At 39.2% G+C, this 19,582-nt stretch overlaps 2 protein-coding genes across 8 annotated transcripts in view; one reads left to right on the forward strand and one right to left on the reverse strand.

Moving 5' to 3' along the window:
* The window catches only part of akap6 (A kinase (PRKA) anchor protein 6), a 404,269-nt gene that overhangs the window by 5,865 nt on the left and 378,822 nt on the right, over positions 1–19,582 (reverse strand). For all 7 annotated transcript variants that reach the window (XM_073040038.1, XM_073040040.1, XM_073040039.1 and 4 more), the window contains one exon: positions 3,802–7,443. In XM_073040038.1, coding sequence (XP_072896139.1) covers positions 3,802–7,443 — 3,642 coding nt within the window. The remainder of the gene's footprint in view (positions 1–3,801; positions 7,444–19,582) is intronic.
* On the forward strand, positions 8,666–13,177 carry LOC140725070 (uncharacterized). Its single transcript, XM_073040045.1, has 2 exons — positions 8,666–8,934; positions 9,218–13,177. Exon 2 carries the CDS (start codon positions 9,386–9,388, stop codon positions 12,551–12,553), a length of 3,168 nt encoding a protein of 1,055 aa, XP_072896146.1. The 5' UTR covers positions 8,666–8,934; positions 9,218–9,385; the 3' UTR covers positions 12,554–13,177.

The raw sequence follows: 19,582 nt of genomic DNA on the forward strand, positions 1-19,582 counted from the left end.
TTCCATGTAGACAACATCTATTTCCTGTATATTTGGTTAGACACAACCTACTAAGCACAAGGCCACGTTGACTATCCCTAATCAGGCCCAGTCTATCCAAATACTCATAACATCCCTTAGAACATCTTCCAATAATTTATCCACAATTGATGTCAGACACACTGTCACTGCCCTATAGTTGGCTATCTTATTTTTAGAGCATTTCTTGAACAAGAGAACAACATTAGCTATCCTCCAATCCTTCAGCAATTCATCTGTGGCTAAAGACATTTTAAATACTTCAACCAGTGCACCTGCAAGATCTGGGAGAACACTTTGTCAGGCTGTAGGGACTTAGTCACGTCAATTTGTCTTAAAGCAGCAAGCACCTCCTTTTCTCTAATCTGTATATGGTCGATTGCCTCACACATTTTTGCCTCAGTTCTATAGACTCTGCGTCTGTTTCCCAAGTAATATGGATGCAAAAATTTAAGATCTCCCCCATCTCTTTCAGCCCATGCATGGATGACCACAATGACCTTCAAGTGGACCAATTTTGTTTCTTGCTATCCTTTTGCTCTTAATATATCTATAGAATTCTTGGGACACTCCTTAAGTTTGTTTTCCAGAGCCCACTCATGCCTTCTTTTAGCCCTCCTGATGTCTCTCTTAAGTGTTCTCTTTTATTTCTTATACTTCTCAAGTAAGTCATTTGAACCTTCCTGCCTATACCTGTCATGGACCTTTTTTTTCAACCAGAGTCTCAATATTGCTTGAAAACACAGTTTCCATGCAGCTGTTAGCCTTGCTTTTTATTCTGACAGGAAGATACAAAGTCTGTACTCTTAATACTTTACTTTTGAAGGCCTCCCATTTATCAAGCAACCATTTGTCAGAAAACTAACTTTTACACTCGCTGATCCTTTCTGATGACATCAACATTGGCCTTTCTCCAATTTAGAATCTCAACCAAGGATCAGTCGTATCCTTCTCCGTAATTATCTTGAAACTAATGGAATTATGATCACTAGGTCCTAAGTGCAGCACCTACACAAACATCTGTCACCTGCCCTGTCTCCTTCACTAATAGGAGATTCAGGATCACACTCTCACTAGCTGGAACTTCTATATATTGATTAAGGAAACTTTTCTAAACACACTTGTCCAACTTTATCCCATCTAGCCCTTTTACAGTATAGGAATCCCATTCAATATGTGAAGAGTTAAAATCAAGTACTATCACAACCTTATTTATCTTGCAGCTGTCTGCCATCTCTCTACAAATGTGCTCTAAATCCTGTTGACTATTTGGTGGCCCATAATATAATCCTATTAACCTTTCTATCATGAATTTCTTATTTCTCAGTTCCACCTATTTTGCCTCAGTAGACAAGCCCGCCAATCTGTCCTGTCTGAGCACTGCCACGGCATTTTTCCCAACTAGTAATGCCACCCCTCCCTCTTTAAACCCTCCCCTTCTATCATGTCTAAAACAATGGAACCTGGAACACTGAGCTGCCAGTCCTGCCCTTCTGCAACTAAATCTCACTAATGACTACAATATCATAATTTTACTTGCTGATCCATGCTCTAAGCTCATCTGCCTTCCTACAGTACTCCTTGCATTGAAATAGACACTACTCAGAACATTCGTCCCACCATGCTCAATTTTTTGGTTCCTGTATTTGTATGTAGACTGAACATCTTTCCCCACAATTACTCTACCATTGCCCTGGCACTCTGGTTCCCATCCCCCTGCAACTCCAGCTTAACAACTCTGAAGCAGTACTAACAAACCTTCCACAAGGATTTGGATTCCTTCCATTTCAGGTGCAAACTGTCCCATCTGTACACATTCCACCTTCTCCAGAAGAGACTCCAATAATCCAAAAATCTGAACTGAATTTAAATTTCCTGTTCACTATGATGAAGTTTGCAGCTGGAGAATTTAACTCAGATAAATAAATAAACAGTGCTCAGAGTTAATGCATAGAAATTCAAAAATATGTGCAGTATTAATATTATACAGGTGCACAAAAGACCTCAGCAAAATACTTTCGCATTTGGTATTTGGGTATAAATATTACTAGTAGAAGGAACAAGATAAAGTTTTGCATAAAACACAAAACAGCAGCGATTAATTGAAGTTATTGTAAATATGAAATAATTAAGAAACTTAGAGATGGTGCGGGGGGGTGTTATTCTACATAGATTTAATATCAATCGTGTTGATGCATAATTATTGATAACTGAATGCAGTTTTTAAGGTCCATTCAGTTGCAAGTATTTTCTTTGGCTTAAAGGCACCTAAACACCTGGTTATCAAAACAGATTTTCAAGATCATCTTAACATAGATAAAAGCACACTTGAAGGTTTCTGGTGAGGATCCACATTATTAGCTGTTTTCAATATAAAGTCACATCTGGATCTAACTTAGTTTTGACATCCACTTTCAACAGATTATTGTGCAAATGTTATCTGTGTGCTTCAGTGAAACAAGGGCATTTACAAAAAGATGATTTAGAAAAGAGCGCTGATGCCCACATGGGAGAATTAAGATGAAAACTCAGATTATATTACTAATGAAATAGACTAACAAATTAAACATTTCATAGATGTGTTGGGAAAGTACAGTTTGCAATTAATAACAATTCTTAAGCACCTTTAGATAGGATTATGATGTATCTCCAAGCTTGATAACTCAAATTATTGGACATCCTTCTAGTAAAAAACAATAATTCAGTCTTTTGCACCCTGGGCAGCAGTGACATAATCTGGATAACAATTCGGTCTTAGAGGATAGGTGCAGAGGCTGCTCCCTAAAATGCCTCCGATGTATGTAGGTATCATAAATGGATGGTGGGATTGATGGGATGAACTGATCTTTTCCTCTCTATTGCTATGAGTGAAGGTGAGGAGTAAGTGTAGTGCTGGTTTATTACCAAGAGATACACATGATAGCCATTCTACATCTCCGTTTTCTCAATAAACTGTATCTTTCAGGCTTATATCCTGCTACAATTTACTGCTCTGGAGATCAACCTTCCTAGAAGCATGTGTGTCAAGACAGGTTCAGTCAAATGATTTACATTGGAAATAAGGAGAGGATAATATTGGTGGCATTGCCATACATTATACTTATGACATTTATAGGGAATTCTGGCTCCTTCTGTCCCCACGGAATAATTTCACACATTTTGATTGCTTCTTCACTGCTTGGTTGAACTAGGCAAAAGGAGACTATGTGGGTCTCCCTACCTCTCTTTCTAAAAATATTGTTAAAACGCCCTGATATACATACAATACATTAAGTAAGTAAACTGAGCCAATTAACATTTTGAGTATGTAGTTCCTGTACTGTTGTAGTTTAATGCAGATTATAAACAAATATGCATTGCTTCTTGCACATGATTTTAACATCCACTAACAATTCTTCTGTGCCAGATGGCCAAAGGGAAAATTGTTCTCTTTGTCCTGGGTCATTGAGCCAGAGGTCAGACATATTAATCACCACAAAGACAGGTAAGTGAAATTTTCAACATTAATTCAAGTGACTTGTCAGTTATTTGAAATGAATTGAAAACTCATAAATAAAGATCTGCTTTAAATGGTTATGTTTAATTCTGTCTCCACTAAAATTGCACACTTTTCAGGATGTGATGATTTCAAACCAGATATTCCTGAAATTTTGCAAATGGCTTTGGAATAAATAAAATGGATTTTTTTAGTCTATCTATTTCAAGTAGAAAATAGGTTCAGTCATTCTACAGTAGATTGAGATACATTAAAATTATACAGTATTAATGTAGCAAATAACCTACCTCTTTTTGAGACAAATTAAAGATCCCATCATAATAATTTTCTTTCCTGTAAAGGATTTCTTTGACTTTGCAATCTGCACCTTGGTTATCTTCCTTAATAGCATGACCATTTTGTGGAACATTTATTTTAGTGCTAGGAGATAAATTGTCTTTTGGTTTCTCAAAATTAATGTCATTTGATTGCACCTCCACCACTGGATTAATTTTCATACTATGAGACCAATTTCCAGAAATATTTTCATAATTTTCCCTGTTCAATAGAGGTTTACTGGCCTCAACCATTTCAGCATTTGACATAACAGAGAAGGGCTCATTATCTGATGAATATTTTGTTCTGTTTCTTTGTTCTGTAGGATGCAAAGAATTAAGGTAAGGATTTTGAATATTACATTCCAATGATTTGTTATCTTCTGGTGGGTTACTTGTTTGATTAATGGGAACAAAACATGTATCTTGATCCTTAATAACTTTCCTTGTTTCACTCAGATTTCTATCACATGTGCTTTGGTCAAATGGTGCCACATGAGTAGTGTTTGATGCCACAATGTCTAGTCCATCATTTAACAATGGTAATTCATCCGGAATAGGGTCCTTTTGTAATGCAGAATCAAATAGGCAGGATTTATCGGATTGTTCTTCATGTACAAAGTTCTCATCTTCACCATTGTTTTCCAATCTAGCCTCTTCACTTAAATCTAACAGTAATGGTGTACTGCTTTTCTCATCTATGCAAGTGTTTACTTCACCACAGTCACTGTCATGTGAAGATATGGACAGATAGGAGTAAAAGTCTCCTTTTCGAAGCTGCAAAGCTCGGTGAGAGTGTTTCAACACTTTTTCCTTGATCTGGGCCACTGATGTTGGACTCACCATTTCAGAGTCCTGCTGAGATATATTCTTCAAGGCAGAAGATGCCATATCAATTATTTCCTTCACAAAATTATGAACCGAACTATCTTCTTCCCCATCACTATGAGGAATATTAGAGTGGCAGGTACAGTTTGAAATATCTTTTGCACAATCAATGTTAACTTCCTCCAACTCTCTGTTTTCTGAAATATGATGAGATGAGGATACAGCTGAATCTTTTCTGGCCGTATCTTCATCACCATGGCAGCTAAACATCAATTCTGCTTGAGAACCTTGATGTTGTTGTTTTCCCTCATATTCACCAATGGCAGATTTATCCCCATCTAATACTTCAACATCAGGAAATGTTTCAAGGCTCTTCATGTAAGTAGGCTCCCCATCAATGTTAAAAGTAGGTGATATTCCATTGTCTTCAAAATATATAAGCTTTTTATCCTTCTTTTCGGGTTGTGTCATGATCTGGGGAACAGAAATCTGTTGTGATTCTGTTTTTTGTTCAAATGGTTTATTAAATAATTCAGATTTCAAACATTCTGTTGTATGGGTTTTGCTAGTATTTTTCCTCTTTTCAAAGGAATTATGTTTTTTGCTGTCTAACATTCTACTTAGTTCTTTTTCATCTTTTAATGCAGATTTTTCCACATTGCCATTCTCTACATCATCTTTTAACTGGTGATTACAGTGTCTGCGAGCTTCTGTTTCAATCTGCAGGAAATGTCTTTCTTTTGGATGGAGCAAATTACTTTTACATTCTTTAAACTCGGACTGCTTTGATAATGAACTGTTTAAAAATGGATGAAGTGTGGAAGAATTTTTGAAAGCAGGTAACCTGATACTATTTGGGTCTGCCTTGCAACGATCCTTTTCTCCTGTATTCAATTTTGGATTCAGTTTTTTCTTTCCTTTTTGGGGGACAGAAAAAATTGGTTTAATCCAGTGGTGGAATTCATTCTTCATGTAGTCTCTATCTAAAAGGCGATTATTTTCTTCATTAATGTCATCATCAGTAGCAATACTGGAATCATCATCATCTTTAATGCACAGTTCCTCTTCAGTTAGTGTAAGGGTTGAACTGGAAAGTAAATCACTATCATCTTCTTCATCAGTACAAGCAGAAGTACAAGATACATTTACAATCATGCTTATATTGGTATCAGCTTCATCAGTTACTGAGTGATTAACACGCTTTTTGAATGATACATTGGAATCCAGAATTCTGTTTTTATGCACAATTATGTCCTCTGAGCATAAGGAGAGATCATCGCTGCTGCTTAGCTCTGTGAGAGAAGCAGCAGAATCTTCATTTGCTGATGATGTGGCATCAAATGATTGCTGTCCAATGAATGACATTTTAAGAGAGTTGCTCTGCAGTGTGATATCAGAAACACTACGTTTTAGTTTTGGACTAATTGGATTCTGGATGTTTTCTAAACGTTTCAAAAGGTCCAATGTTCTCTTGCTTAACTCCCCCACTGCATCACTACTGATACTAATATCCCCTGAACCTTGGAGGCTAAATAGCTCCTCTGTGATTTTGCATGGATTACCCCAGCTGTCTAAGGAAGTACTGCGATGGAGATCACCATTTTTGTGATTGTTAGTTCCATGCCTAAATATGTCACCAGCAATTGAAAGTGACTCCACAGATGACCTCTGAGACAAAAATGTGAGATCTGTTTCATTTATATCTGGAGATACTCCATTGTCATCTATTTCACTAGGACCATTTTCAAGGTTAACTGTACTTGATGATGCTGGCAGGCATTTTTCTGACCTAGCCAAGTCTAGTGTGCCATCTGGAGATGAGAGTCCATTTTTATAAATAATTTCAACTGGTTTTGGGCTCACATTCCCATTAGTAGTTTCCTTTTTTTCAGTTGTGTGACTTATGTTTAACTCAAGCTCAGGGCCCTGTAGGTAGGAATAGTCATAAAATGTGAATACATCATATTGTGCCTCCAGATCATTTGAAAAATCCTTTGAACTAATTTTATTCAGATGAAATGGCTGTAGATTGCCCTCATTACTCAGACACTGTGATTGAATTTTTTTTGACAATTCTGTTTCACTTTTTGTTCTTTGTGTTTCTGCTATATTCTTTATTTCCTTCTTTCCAAGCGAGTCTTGCCTTTTACAAATGCATGATTGAATCGGACAATCTTTATGTTTCAATTCTATTAGGGGGTGCAGAGATTTGCTAGCTAGCTTAATTTGTACTTGATCATCGTGGTTTGACAGAGAAGTTGTTTCTGCATCACCTTCACTAACTATTCCACTCTCACTCTCATGCCTCAGTGCTAATGGATTGTCCTCTTTTACTGGGATCAAATCACCCAGTAAGTCTGGCAAAGAATCATCAGAGGAGAAAGAAGAATCTTTACTTGCACTCCTTTGTAAATTGGTTAGAAGCTTTGCATTGGAAAAATTTGGTGCATTATTGAAGTATGATGAAAAATCTCTTCCAGGCAGCTGTAGATTATTTAAGCTGTGGTGCTGATGGGAATATGGACAAGAGGAAATAGGTGGTTCACCGGGACTGTATAGTGATTCTCCAGGCCCACTGCTATAATCGTCCAACATAAGTTCTTCAATGAGATTATTCATAGGTCCAGGTGAAAATTTTGATACATCATTCTGCTTGCATGCAAGATCAAGTGTTTCATCTTGGATACCAATCAAATTGTTACTCATGTCTGTTTCATCCCATTCCAGTGAATCTTCACCTGAGATATTTAAGTCCATCAGGCCAGGTTCAATACAGCTTAAGGAGACCTAAAAGATAACAAAAATATTTTTTAAGTGTTAGTTTTGTTTTATTGAGCATTGATAAATCAACGAGTAGCACTTTAAACAATATTGAACAAGAGGCTATCTGAACAACACACACAGAATGCTGGAGAAACTCAGCAGGCCAGGCAGCATCAAGGAAAAGAGTACACTCAACTTTTCAGGCCGAGACCCTTCAGCAGGACCTATCTGAAGTGGGTTTCTTCAGAGCCTGGTACTGTGTTCCTCATGTTTTATGACCTATATCAATGATTTAAGGATATAGGGGAAAATTCTAGGTGATATAAAACTTGACTCAAGCATAGACTAAGATTAGGGAAATCAGTTTAGAATTTCCTAACACACTAGTGTACACTGCATACTTTATTACAATGATATGGTAGAAAATTTAGATAAGGTTTATGGGCAAATTTATTTAGTTATGGGAAAGCATCATCTAGTCTGGCATCACTTTCCTCAAATCAAAGGAGACTAAGGAGAAGTTCAATTGACGTCCCGAAAAATATCAGAAGGTACACAGGAAGGGCTTATTCTCTCAGCAGTGAGGTTATTCATGGGGATGAAATATCTGAAACTTACTGTATACATTTGTACAGTAAATGTATAATCCAGGCTGAAATCCTTATCACATATTTAGAAATATCTGGATGCGCATCCAGATTCAGACATGAAAGTTAGAGTGTAGAATCAATCTAAATACTGCTTTTGTGGACAGCATGTTACATAGATTTCTGTAAAAGACTAAATAATACAGTTGATTTACCCATAACTGCATGATATCAAGTAATGTGATTTCTCTATATTTTACATAATTCTTGATGGACATAATTTCATCAATATATAGGGGTATTGCAAATTCACTGTTACAATTGGGCAAGTTGTGATTCGTGTGGATGCTGTAATTATTCAATATCATCAAAATTTAGAATATTTTTACTTTGGGGCCTCAGTAAAGCTATCTGTTTATTTTGGTGTTTGGCAACCTGCCCATTTGAAGGGGAGGAATGCCCTGCAAGCTCTTGAAGACTATTTAAAACATGAAGTCACACACCCATCGATTTTACTGAAAGCAATAAAATACAGAAGTCAGAAGCTAACCAAGAAGTTTTAAGCACTTCCATGATTTCTTATTGAAGCTACCACAAGAAGGGATGTTAGCCTAGAAATGAGGTTGGATGGGGCTTGTGCTGCCTTTATGGCAGTTATTTAGTTTATAATATTTTCGCTTAGTAATTCGTTTGTTAGCATTTTCTAGTTAAAGTTAGGATTGTTTAAGTAAATTCGTTGAAGTTAGGATTGTTTAAGTAAATTCGTTGTCTGTAATATATAGCAGCATGTGATGACGTCACATCCGGTTTCGCCGCGTCTTGTGGGAAAATACCGGTTTGGAGAAACGGGAAGGTGGGGGCTCACATGTGCGAGTCCAGCGCAAGAAAAGTTGTCTTCTACGCATTAGAAACACAGTGAAGCAACGCTGTAAGTTCACGAGATAATCGATATGTTGAATTAAAATGTTAACGCTGATTCTGTTAAAAGTAACGACGGTCAATAAGGTTTATGTTTTCGTTAGTTAAAGAGTTGCGGATAGTTGTGTTGAAGTGTATTTAAAGCAGTCAATGGCGTAAGTAGATTCTGACTGTATGCTGCACTTTAATGTAATGTAGTTGTTGTAGTTTTACCTTTGCAAGTATTTACTATGTAAATGTGATATCTAGAAGGAAACAAATACTGTACAAATCTTGTATTGTTTTATCAACAGTTTTCACCATACGTTAATGTGGAAGAGTGAACAATAAATGGTTAATCTTACTGCGACCTTGTTTTCATTGACTACGGTTTACCTCGGTGTTTAGTTCAGCGTTCTGTTACACCCGAGCGAGAACACTACAGTGAAAAAGCAGCATTATCAGGTGTTTCAAGTGCTGCAATGACAACTCGATCCAGCATCAAGTCGTTGCCATCCAGCGACAGGGGCAGTAGGGCATCATCAAGTAAGGCCGCCCAAGCAAGAGCTAAAGCAGAATCCGCCAAGTTGCGAGTGCGCTATGCCAAACAAGAAGCAAAATTGAAAATGAAAGCGGCTGCCAGAGAAGCCAAAAACCAGAAGGAAGCGGCTGCCGGAGAAGCCGAAAACCAGAAGGAAGCAGCTGCCAGAGAAGCCGAAAACCAGTTGGAAAGGGCAAGGATAGCGGCAGAGTTAGAAGTGCTGATGCTAGCACGAGAAGAAGAAGCTGCCAGGGTGGAAGCAGATTACATAGAAGATGCTGAAGGAATGCATGATCTGGTTGACGGAAAATCTACTTCAGAAAAGATCAGGTTGGAACGCACAAGCGACTATGTCCAATCTCAAATAGACTGGCAGACTCGTCCTTCCTCTCCATGCTTATCTGATAACGTCCCACATCATGAGGAGCCTCAGAGAGGCCCGATCGCATCACATCCATCCGAGGAAAACAATTTACCCTTGCAACTCTGCGACGAACTCAAGAATGAAAGGGCTCACGACAAGTACTTCTCGACACCAAACTTACCAGATTCGGGGAGAAGAGAGGCAAAGACCGAATTCAGAACAGCAAATTCCATAACAGATGTACGCCCTCAGTTGTATACCCGCCGACGTATTTCCCCAGCCCGCATGCCACTTGCAGTCGAACCCATGGCACGGTATTTAGCACGACGGGATCTCATCACTTCAGGACTATACCAGTTCAACGATAAACCTGAAAATTACCGTGCATGGTACTCCACATTCACCAACGCTATCGACGGAGTCCAGCTCAGAGCAACCCAAGAGTTGGATCTTATGGCGAAATGGCTGGGAAAAGAATCATGCGAACAGGTGAGACGCATACGTTCAGTGTACATCAACAAACCCGAGCTAGCCTTGAGCAAAGCATGGGAGAGACTTCGGGAGGGCTATGCGGCCCCCGAAATTATTGAAGCAGCGCTATACCGACGTCTGGAAAATTTTCCTAAGGTGTCAGCCAAGGACCACATTAAGTTAAGGGAGCTCGGAGATTTACTCATGGAGATTCAAGGTGCCAAAGAAGATGGCTACTCAACTGGTCTAGTATACCTAGATACTCCATCTGGGATTAGACAAATCGTGGACAAACTTCCATTTGGGCTGCAGGACAGGTGGTTGTCTGTTGCCTCAGAGTACAAGGAAGATCACAGAGGTCAATTTCCTCCCTTTGAGTATTTCACTAGGTTTGTGTGCAAGGAGGCGAAGAAGCAAAATGACCCTAGCCTCATGGGTCCAGGAAGCAGTACAATTTACACCAAGCCAGATAAATCCTCTTTGAATAATTTCAACATTAATAAACCAGTCTCAGTGCTTAAGACTGAAGCCTTTACAACTAACAACAACCCTAGCAAGAATTGTCCATTGCATAACAAACCCCACCCCCTCAAGAAATGCAGAACGTTTAGGGAAAAACCCCTTGAAGAGAGGAAAAGAATATGTTTTAAATGCTGTTCCTCTACCTCTCACCTTGCTAGAGAGTGTACGATCGCCGTGAAGTGCCCGGAATGTAATAGCACTAATCACGATGGGGCCATGCATCCCGGCCCGTTACCGCGAACCGACAACGCTCCTTCACCCCCACAACAGGACGGCGGGGAGGGAGAAGCTCACTCCAGGACAACTGTTGTCAGCTCGAGCTGTACAGAAGTTTGCGGTCAAGCTCAGTCAAGCCGTTCTTGTTCAAAGATCTGCCTCACTAAGGTGTACCCTAAGGGAGCCAAAGACAAGGCCATCAAAGCCTATGTAATTCTGGACGATCAGAGCAATCGCTCACTAGTCAGTCCAGAGTTCTTTAACTTGTTCAACATTGAGAGTGAGCAGTTCCCATACTACCTTAGAACTTGCTCATGCAACATGGAAACTTATGAAAGGAAGGCAGAAGGCTTCCAGATCGAGTCCCTGGATGATAAAATCGTCATCTGTCTCCCTCCACTCTTAGAGTGCAATGAAATCTTGAATAACCGCACTGAGATCCCGACGCCAAGTGCGGTGCTACACCAGCCACATCTCCACCACATCGCCAAACACATCCCAGAGCTGGATCCAAAAGCAGAAATACTCCTGCTATTAGGAAGAGATGTTCTCCGGGTGCACAAGGTCAGGCAGCAGGTCAATGGACCACACGACGCTCCCTTTGCCCAACGCCTGGATCTGGGCTGGGTGGTGATAGGAGAGGTGTGCCTTGGCAATGTACACAAACCGACAGTTAACACACTCAAGACCAACGTGCTAGAGAGTGGCCGCCATTCAATTTTTCAACCCCGCACAAGTGTCACGTGTATTAAGGAAGCAGGACAAGGCTTTAACAAACGTAAAGTAACTGATGAGATGCTGGGTCAGTCAGTCTTCACTCAAACTGAGCATGATAATAAACTTGCTCAATCAGCTCAAGATGCCATTTTCTTAAAAACAAAGGACACCAAGGTCTTCAGAGATGAAGCAAATAATGGGGTCGCCCCACTGCCTTTCAGAGAACCACACCAGTGCTTGCCAAACAACAAAGAGCAGGCAGTCAAGCAGTTCACGTCCTTGCAAAAAACCCTGAAAAGGAAACCTGAGATGCCGCAACACACCCGATTGACCCACGAGGTACTGTGCACACTAATGGCAGAGGTCACAGTCATTACAAATGCACGACCACTCCTACCCGTGTCTTCTGACCCGGAAAACCCCTTCATACCCTCGCCATCAATGCTCCTTACGCAGAAGGCAGGAGCTCCCCCTCCACCAGGGGACTTCCCTGATAAGGATTTGTACACAAAGCAATGGAGACAGGTCCAGGCTCTGGCAAATCGGTTCTGGTCTCGTTGGAGACAGGAATATCTACCTTTGTTGCAACACAGACAAAAGTGGACAGAACCCGGCAGGAATCTTCAAGTTGGAGATTTAGTCCTGCTCAGGGACAAGCAAATCACCCGCAACTGCTGGCCAATGGCCAGAATCACTGCCACATTCCCTAGTCGGGATGGACATGTCAGGAAGGTCGAGTTGAAAACTACCAACCAAGGCGATGTGAAAATTTACCAAAGGCCAGTTACAGAAGTCATTCAACTTCTACCTAAGGACTGATTTAGAGACTGAAGTTTTGTATTATGTTCATTGTGACCTTACGAAGGTCAAGTGTGGAGTGTGCTGCCTTTATGACAGTTATTTAGTTTATAATATTTTCGCTTAGTAATTCATTTGTTAGCATTTTCTAGTTAAAGTTAGGATTGTTTAAGTAAATTCGTTGTCTGTAATATATCGCGGCATGCAATGACGTCACATCCGGTTTCGCCGCGTCTTATGGGAAAATACCGGTTTGGAGAAACGGGAAGGTGGGGGCTCACATGTGCGAGTCCAGCGCAAGAAAAGTTGTCTTCTATGCATTAGAAACACAGTGAAGCAACGCTGTAAGTTCACAAGATAATCGATATGTTGAATTAAAATGTTAACGCTGATTCTGTTAAAAGTAACGATGGTCAATAAGGTTTATGTTTTCGTTAGTTAAAGAGTTGCGGATAGTTCTGTTGAAGTGTATTTAAAGCAGTCAATGGCATAAGTAGATTCTTACTGTATGCTGCACTTTAATGTAATGTAGTTGTTGTAGTTTTACCTTTGCAAGTATTTACGATGTAAATGTGATATCTAGAAGGAAACAAATACTGTACAAATCTTGTATTGTTTTATCAACAGTTTTCACCATACGTTAATGTGGAAGAGTGAACAGTAAATGGTTAATCTTACTGTGACCTTGTTTTCATTGACTACGGTTTACCTCGGTGTTTAGTTCAGCGTTCTGTTACACCCGAGCGAGAACACTACAGGGCTATTCAAGTAAAAATGTACGCATCATGAAATGAAATACCATTTCTTGGTTTTAATGCATCTCTTTGTAAATTCAATTTGACACTTTCTATCATGAGTCACGTTTGCATGTCTGATGTGCATCGATTGTTGTTCCTTTGTTGTTGGTGAAATCAATACGTATTGTCCTAGCAGCTACCCTTGTTTGATGCTGTCTGGTCAACCAAGGCTTTGCTCCAATATAAGCAAGTCCGACCCCATTGAGCTCCCACTCAGTCAATCCAGCAATTGACTCCCTGATCCCTGAGGTTCCAATGGTAGCCCATATCCAACATGGTCCCAGACTCTTACTTCATTTTTGATTTTCCCTCTACCCTGTAAGTCCCTGATGTTGGCTGCCTACTCAATGCTTTACCTGTTCATCGATTTTACTATATCCCATCCTATCTACCCTAATTTTGATAGCCATCCTTCTCTGCAAGCCCCAACACTGATCACTGATTGAAAACCACCATACCTGTGGCCCCATTATTGATTGCTCAGTAGATCAAAAGACTAACCATTTGCAGCACTGTGACTCCCAATGTCCTGGAAATATCTCTGTCTAGGTTGTCCCTCAAAGTAAAACAATCCATAAGCAACAAGTAAACTTAAAGTCATGGATCTTGATGGTGCATCCCCAAGCTGCCTTGGTGCTGCATCCAGCAGCACATCAGAAGTGCTACCACTTGAGCTTCAGCTCGACAGGGTGGAGGTTCTAATAGTCCTGCCCATTATTTCCATTTCACTGCATCCCATTTAATAATAACTATTTCTCTATTTCTAGCTCTCAAAGCACTTTTATCCCCTGCACACATCCATCTTATTCTGATCGTGCACTCCAGCACTTCTACAATAGCCACGGGTAGTTTTCAGTTCTTATCTGATTGCAAGATAGCAATAGGAGTAAGCTATTTATATTCTCTAATCTAGTCCACAAGTTAAAGTACAAAATTGGCAAAAGACTAATTTAAATAACATTAGACAGTAACCTGTAAAGATTGATTGGGAGACTCTGTTAGCAGGTAAAAGGATGTTTGACAAATGTTTAAAAAGAGGCATAACAAGAACTCAGTGCCAACAGGATCCTGTTAGTGTAGAAGGCAAGGCTGGCAGGATTAGGAAACCCTGGTTATTGAGGGCTTTTGAGGCTTTAGTCAGGAAAAAAAAAGAGGCATATGTCAGGAGGCATAGGCAGCTGGGATCAAGAAATGCTCTGAGGAGAATAAAGGATGTACCAGTGCACTGAAGATGGAAGTAAGGAAAACAAAAAGGTGACATGAGATATGCCTGACAGAGGGGGAATGGAGAATCTTAAGACATTCTATAAGCATATATGAAGAGCAAAAGGGTATTGGGGGAGAGATTAATTATCATTAAGGATGTGTGGTTATCTATGCATGAAGCCACAGGAAATGAGTAGAGTCTTGAGTGAATATTTTCACCTTTAGTTCTCATGAGGGTCATGGAAGTGAGGGCAATCAGGGAAAAGAACAATGATGTTCTGAAACATATCAATATTGCGTAAGAGAAAGTGTTGGTGGCCTTGATGCAGATAAAAGTGGATAAATCTCAAGGACCTGACCAAGTATATTATGGAGCATTGTGTGAAACAAGGGAAAAAACAGCTATGGAAGAGGGGCTAGAAGACAGGGTGGCTACTTTAGAAGAGCTGCGAAGACAAGTCAAGGAACTACAAGCCAGTGAACTTAAATTGTGGAAAAGTTACTGGAAATTATTCTGAGAGACATAGTCTTACTGTACTTGTAAAGGTAAACACTGATTAGGGATAGTGAGCAAGGCTTTGAGGATGGGGATCATTTTTCACAAATTTCATTGAGTTTCTTGAAGAGGTGACCAAAGGTTTGATGAGGGAGGGCTATAGATATGAGCTATAGACATTGTCTGTAGATTTTAGCAAGATTTTTGACAAGGTCCTGTAAACTGATCCAGAAAGTGAAATTCTATTGGACCCAAGGTGAGCTAGCCAATTGGATATAAAATTGATGGAGCAGGTCAGAGAATGATAGTGGAGTACTATTTTCTTTCTGTGTGGAGACCACTGACCTGTAGTGTGCCACAGGTATCAGTGTTTAACTCCTGTTGTCTGTCATATATATTAATGATTTGGATGAGAATCTAGGTGGTATGTTTTGGTAAGTTTACAGATGACACCAAAACTGACAGTGTAATGGGCAGTGAAAAAGTTTGTGTAAGGTTATAAAAAGACCAAGATCAATGAGGAAATGAGCAAAGGAATGACTGATGCTGTTTATTTATTTAGAGATACAGTGTGGAACAAGCTTTTCCAGCCCACTGAGCTACGCTGCACAGTAACCTACCAATTTAACTCTAGCTTAATCACAGGAACAATTTACAATGACTAATTAACATACTAACTGGTATGTCTTTGGACAGTGGGAGGAAATTGGAGCACCCAGAGAAAACCCCTTGTGCACATGGAAAGGAACGTACAAACTTGCTTACAGAGGATGCCGGAATTGAGCTCCGAACTCCAGTGCCATGAATTGCAATAACGTTGTGCTAACCACTACACTACTGTGCTCTAACTCCAATAAGTATGGTGACGTATTTTTAGAAATTAAACCAGAGTGGAACACACACATGGAATGACAAGGTCCTGTGGAGTGTTGTAGAATAGAGAGACTTTGGGGTACCTTTACATAGTTTCCTGCAAGTGGTAGCAATGGGTAGTTAAGATGGTGAAGAAGGCATAAGGCACACTTCCATTTTCTGGACAGAAAAATGTGTGCAAGCATTGGGATATCGTGCTGTGCACTGGGATATAAATGCACAATGCATTGATAAGACTGCACCCAGAATATTGCATGGAGTTCTGATCACCTGTACTATAGAAAGAAATTGATGAGAAAGGAGGCTAAGAGTTGATCTGATGAGGATCAGTAAAGTCATGAGGGACATAGATAAGGTGGATGCTCATTGTCTTTTATCTAAGGGTGGAGGAGTCAACAATTAGAGGGTGTAGTTTAAATGAATGTGGTGGGTGGCATATTTCAGTGTCAGGGCCTGCGCAGTATAGAATTTGAGGCCCAGTTCTCATCTAGGTCAGGTCACTGGACTGTAGGAAGCAAATGGTTGTCATGGACTCTGCAAATCCTGGACAGTTAAGTGTGGTTGTGCAGGGACTGTGGGTAGCAGTTCCTATCAGTAGTTCCTGTCCAGCACAATCCTGTCCCTTAGTGTGCAGACTTATTACAAAAATATTAATTCAAACAAAAACAATAAGTTTACAATCCAAATAGGTCCATTATTTTCATAGCTTTTTGTTACAGATTCTTAAAATAACATTTTCTTCATGTGATAGTCACTTTCCAGAGTCCTAGAGGCCAATTTCTTTCCACAGCTTTCTATCAGAGCAGCATGGTCTTTCCAAAGTGTTAGAGTTGCTTTTGACAAAGTTAAACTTTTAACCAATATTCTTTTCACACCTTCTTGTTGTAAATAAGAAAAACAGTGAGATCTTGTAGGCCCATGTTTAATCAAAAGGGTTATATTAATTGTTCTGCATCAAACCAGACAACACTGGCAAAGTTATTTGTACCAAGGAAACTGGTAGACCAGACTATTTTGTCAAATAGTATATCAAGCATAGTCACAAGTATCGTTGATCAATCAATAGTTAGGATATTTGTGTACTCCAAGAGTCAGCCCTCACAGCGTTAATTTTGGGTGTCTGGGAACTCCGTCCCCAGAAGCTTTTAGACTATCTATGTGAATTACTTTGTCCCAGCAAAGGTAGTTGAAAAACATCAAATGCAGATAATGTCAAACTCTAGTAGCAAAACAGTATCAATGTGAAGAAGTGTGTGGGATTGCTAATAATACCAAAGGGAATAACAGAAAGACAGGGTGAAAGAAAGAACTAGAATTAATTCCTCAATCTTCAGTTTCTACAATGGAAGACTTGCTCATCTGCAGCTCAATGGTATGTCCTTTTAGTTCATAAGAGCTGTACCTGTGTTTGGAAATCCTTTGGAAAAATCTTTTGGAATTTAGAAATCTTTTATATATCAGAAATCCATCATGAGTTTTAAATGTGCATTAAAAACTACATATTATGTACTATATTCTGTTGTGGGCCAAATCAAAGGACGGGATGAATCAGCACTTAGAAGGGAGATTGAAAATTTGGCTAAGTGGTGTCATAATAACAATCTCTCACTCAATGTCAGCAAGACCAAGGAACTGATTATAAACTTCATAGACTATATACACTGGCTGTTTTACAGCCTGGTATGGAAACACCAATGCACTTGAATGGAAAATCCTATAAAAAATAGTGGATTTGGCCTTGACCATCTTGCGTAAAGTTTGTGCAGTAACTTAACCAATATTTTTCCATAGCCTATTTCAATTAAATCATTGATTAATTTTTGACCTCTTGAGAATGTTGAGCACACCTATGTGAAATGCTGCCATGGAAAATCAACGTCTGTCATCAGGGATTCCTACCAACCAGGTCCTGCTCTCTTCTCACTGCTGCCATCAGGAAGAAGGTACAGGAGTCTGTAACCAGCTCCTTGGTGTTGCTGACATTGAGTGAGAGAAGGTACACCACCAGGTTCAAAAACAGTTACTAATCCTCAACCTTCAGGCTCTTAAACAAAAGGGGATAACTTCACTCGCCCCATCATTGAAATATTCCCACAACTAATGAACTCACTTTCAAGGACTCTTCATCTCACATTCTCATTATTTATCACTATTTATTCATATTTGCATTTGCACAGTTTGTTGTCTTTTGCCCTCTGGGTGAACATCCTAGTTGGGTGGTCTTCCATTGATTATTGTTATATTTATTCTATAGATTTGTTCAGCATGCTCACAAGAAAATGAATCTCAGGATTGTATATGCTGACATATATGTACTTTGTTAGCAAAAATTTTGTTTGAACTTTGAACTTGACTAAATTTAAATGTATATCATTAAAAATAAAATAAACCATATAAACTACTTTGTTAGCCGGAAGTATCTCCTCCTGGGTAGAAAGTGGTACCCACCACTCAGTAGTGGGTATTGGCCATTAGACCTCACCACAGAGACTAATCAGGGAAGTAAGCTTGTCTTTGAAGAGTCAATTGACACAGTATAACTTCCCTATAGTGAAGGTACCTACAAATGCCGATATCAGATAGGGCTTTAAACCTCCTTTTGAGTTTAGGGCTTTGCAGACAGCAAACCCAATACTATCACACTCAAGAGAAATGCACCTTTTGGAGCTGGAACAATTGACATGCATATAACAGAGGATATTAAAAGAAAATGTTGAATAAAATCACTATATCTTCTGTAGTGAAGTTCAGAGTCACTTTGAAGGAAGCATTGCCTGTCAATATTTATTCTACTTTGTATCAAGGCAAATTGGTATTTTGCCCTATGACAATAATATAACTCATAAACTACATTTATAATGGATTAATTTGCTGAGTAAGTTCAAAAATAAGTGGCCATATGCTTCCAGCAGTAAATTTACAGATGCTGCAGTATTTTCAATTATCAATACATAATCTGAAAAGAAACATAATTTGTCATAAATTTAAAATAACAAATCCTTTAGACTATTATTCAAATTTAAAAGTGCCTGATTTCATAACATCTAGGAAATTGCACTATGAACTTATGTTTTCATGAGGCCACAAACAACACCAATTTTAAATTGATTTCTTTCTTGAATGCCTTTGTTATGTTATTATTGTAAATGGTTCTCTCTACATACAACTTTTACTCTTGACATTAAAGAAACACAATGCTACAGACCTCAATAAATCTACACTGTCTTTTTCGATGTTCATAGCTCAAATTTCCCTTATACTAACATACCCAATACCATATCTCTTAATTGTGGTGCTTAAAAATGATTAGCATTTATCCCTCATCACTTGAAGTAGAGAGTGCCAGAGATTCATGAGCATTTCATGGAAGCACCTTTTCCTCATTTCAGTCTTAAATAGCTGATCCCTTCCCCTAAAACAATGATCTCCAGTTACAGACACATTGTCTAAACTGTGAAGGAATATGCTTTTGGTTTTAGTCCTTCACAGAATGTTGCCAGTATTGCCAAATGTGAAGGCTCTATCTCATATGTACGATGAACTCCAATTACTGTATGTGAGAAACTGCACCTCAGAGCAGAGTCCCTTCCTCTAAACTGCCACTGACAAAAGCAAGCTGAGCCAGAGCTTTATCATTAGTGAAATCTGAGAGCAATTTTAATAATCTTCAAATATTTC

This window comes from Hemitrygon akajei, chromosome 3, assembly GCF_048418815.1.
Source record: "Hemitrygon akajei chromosome 3, sHemAka1.3, whole genome shotgun sequence".
NCBI classification, from domain to species: Eukaryota; Metazoa; Chordata; class Chondrichthyes; order Myliobatiformes; family Dasyatidae; genus Hemitrygon; species Hemitrygon akajei.

What these genes read in the sequence shown, in the direction of transcription:
- LOC140725070 (XM_073040045.1), top strand. Translation starts at nt 9,386, where the DNA reads ATGACAACTCGATCCAGCATCAAGTCGTTGCCATCCAGCGACAGGGGC.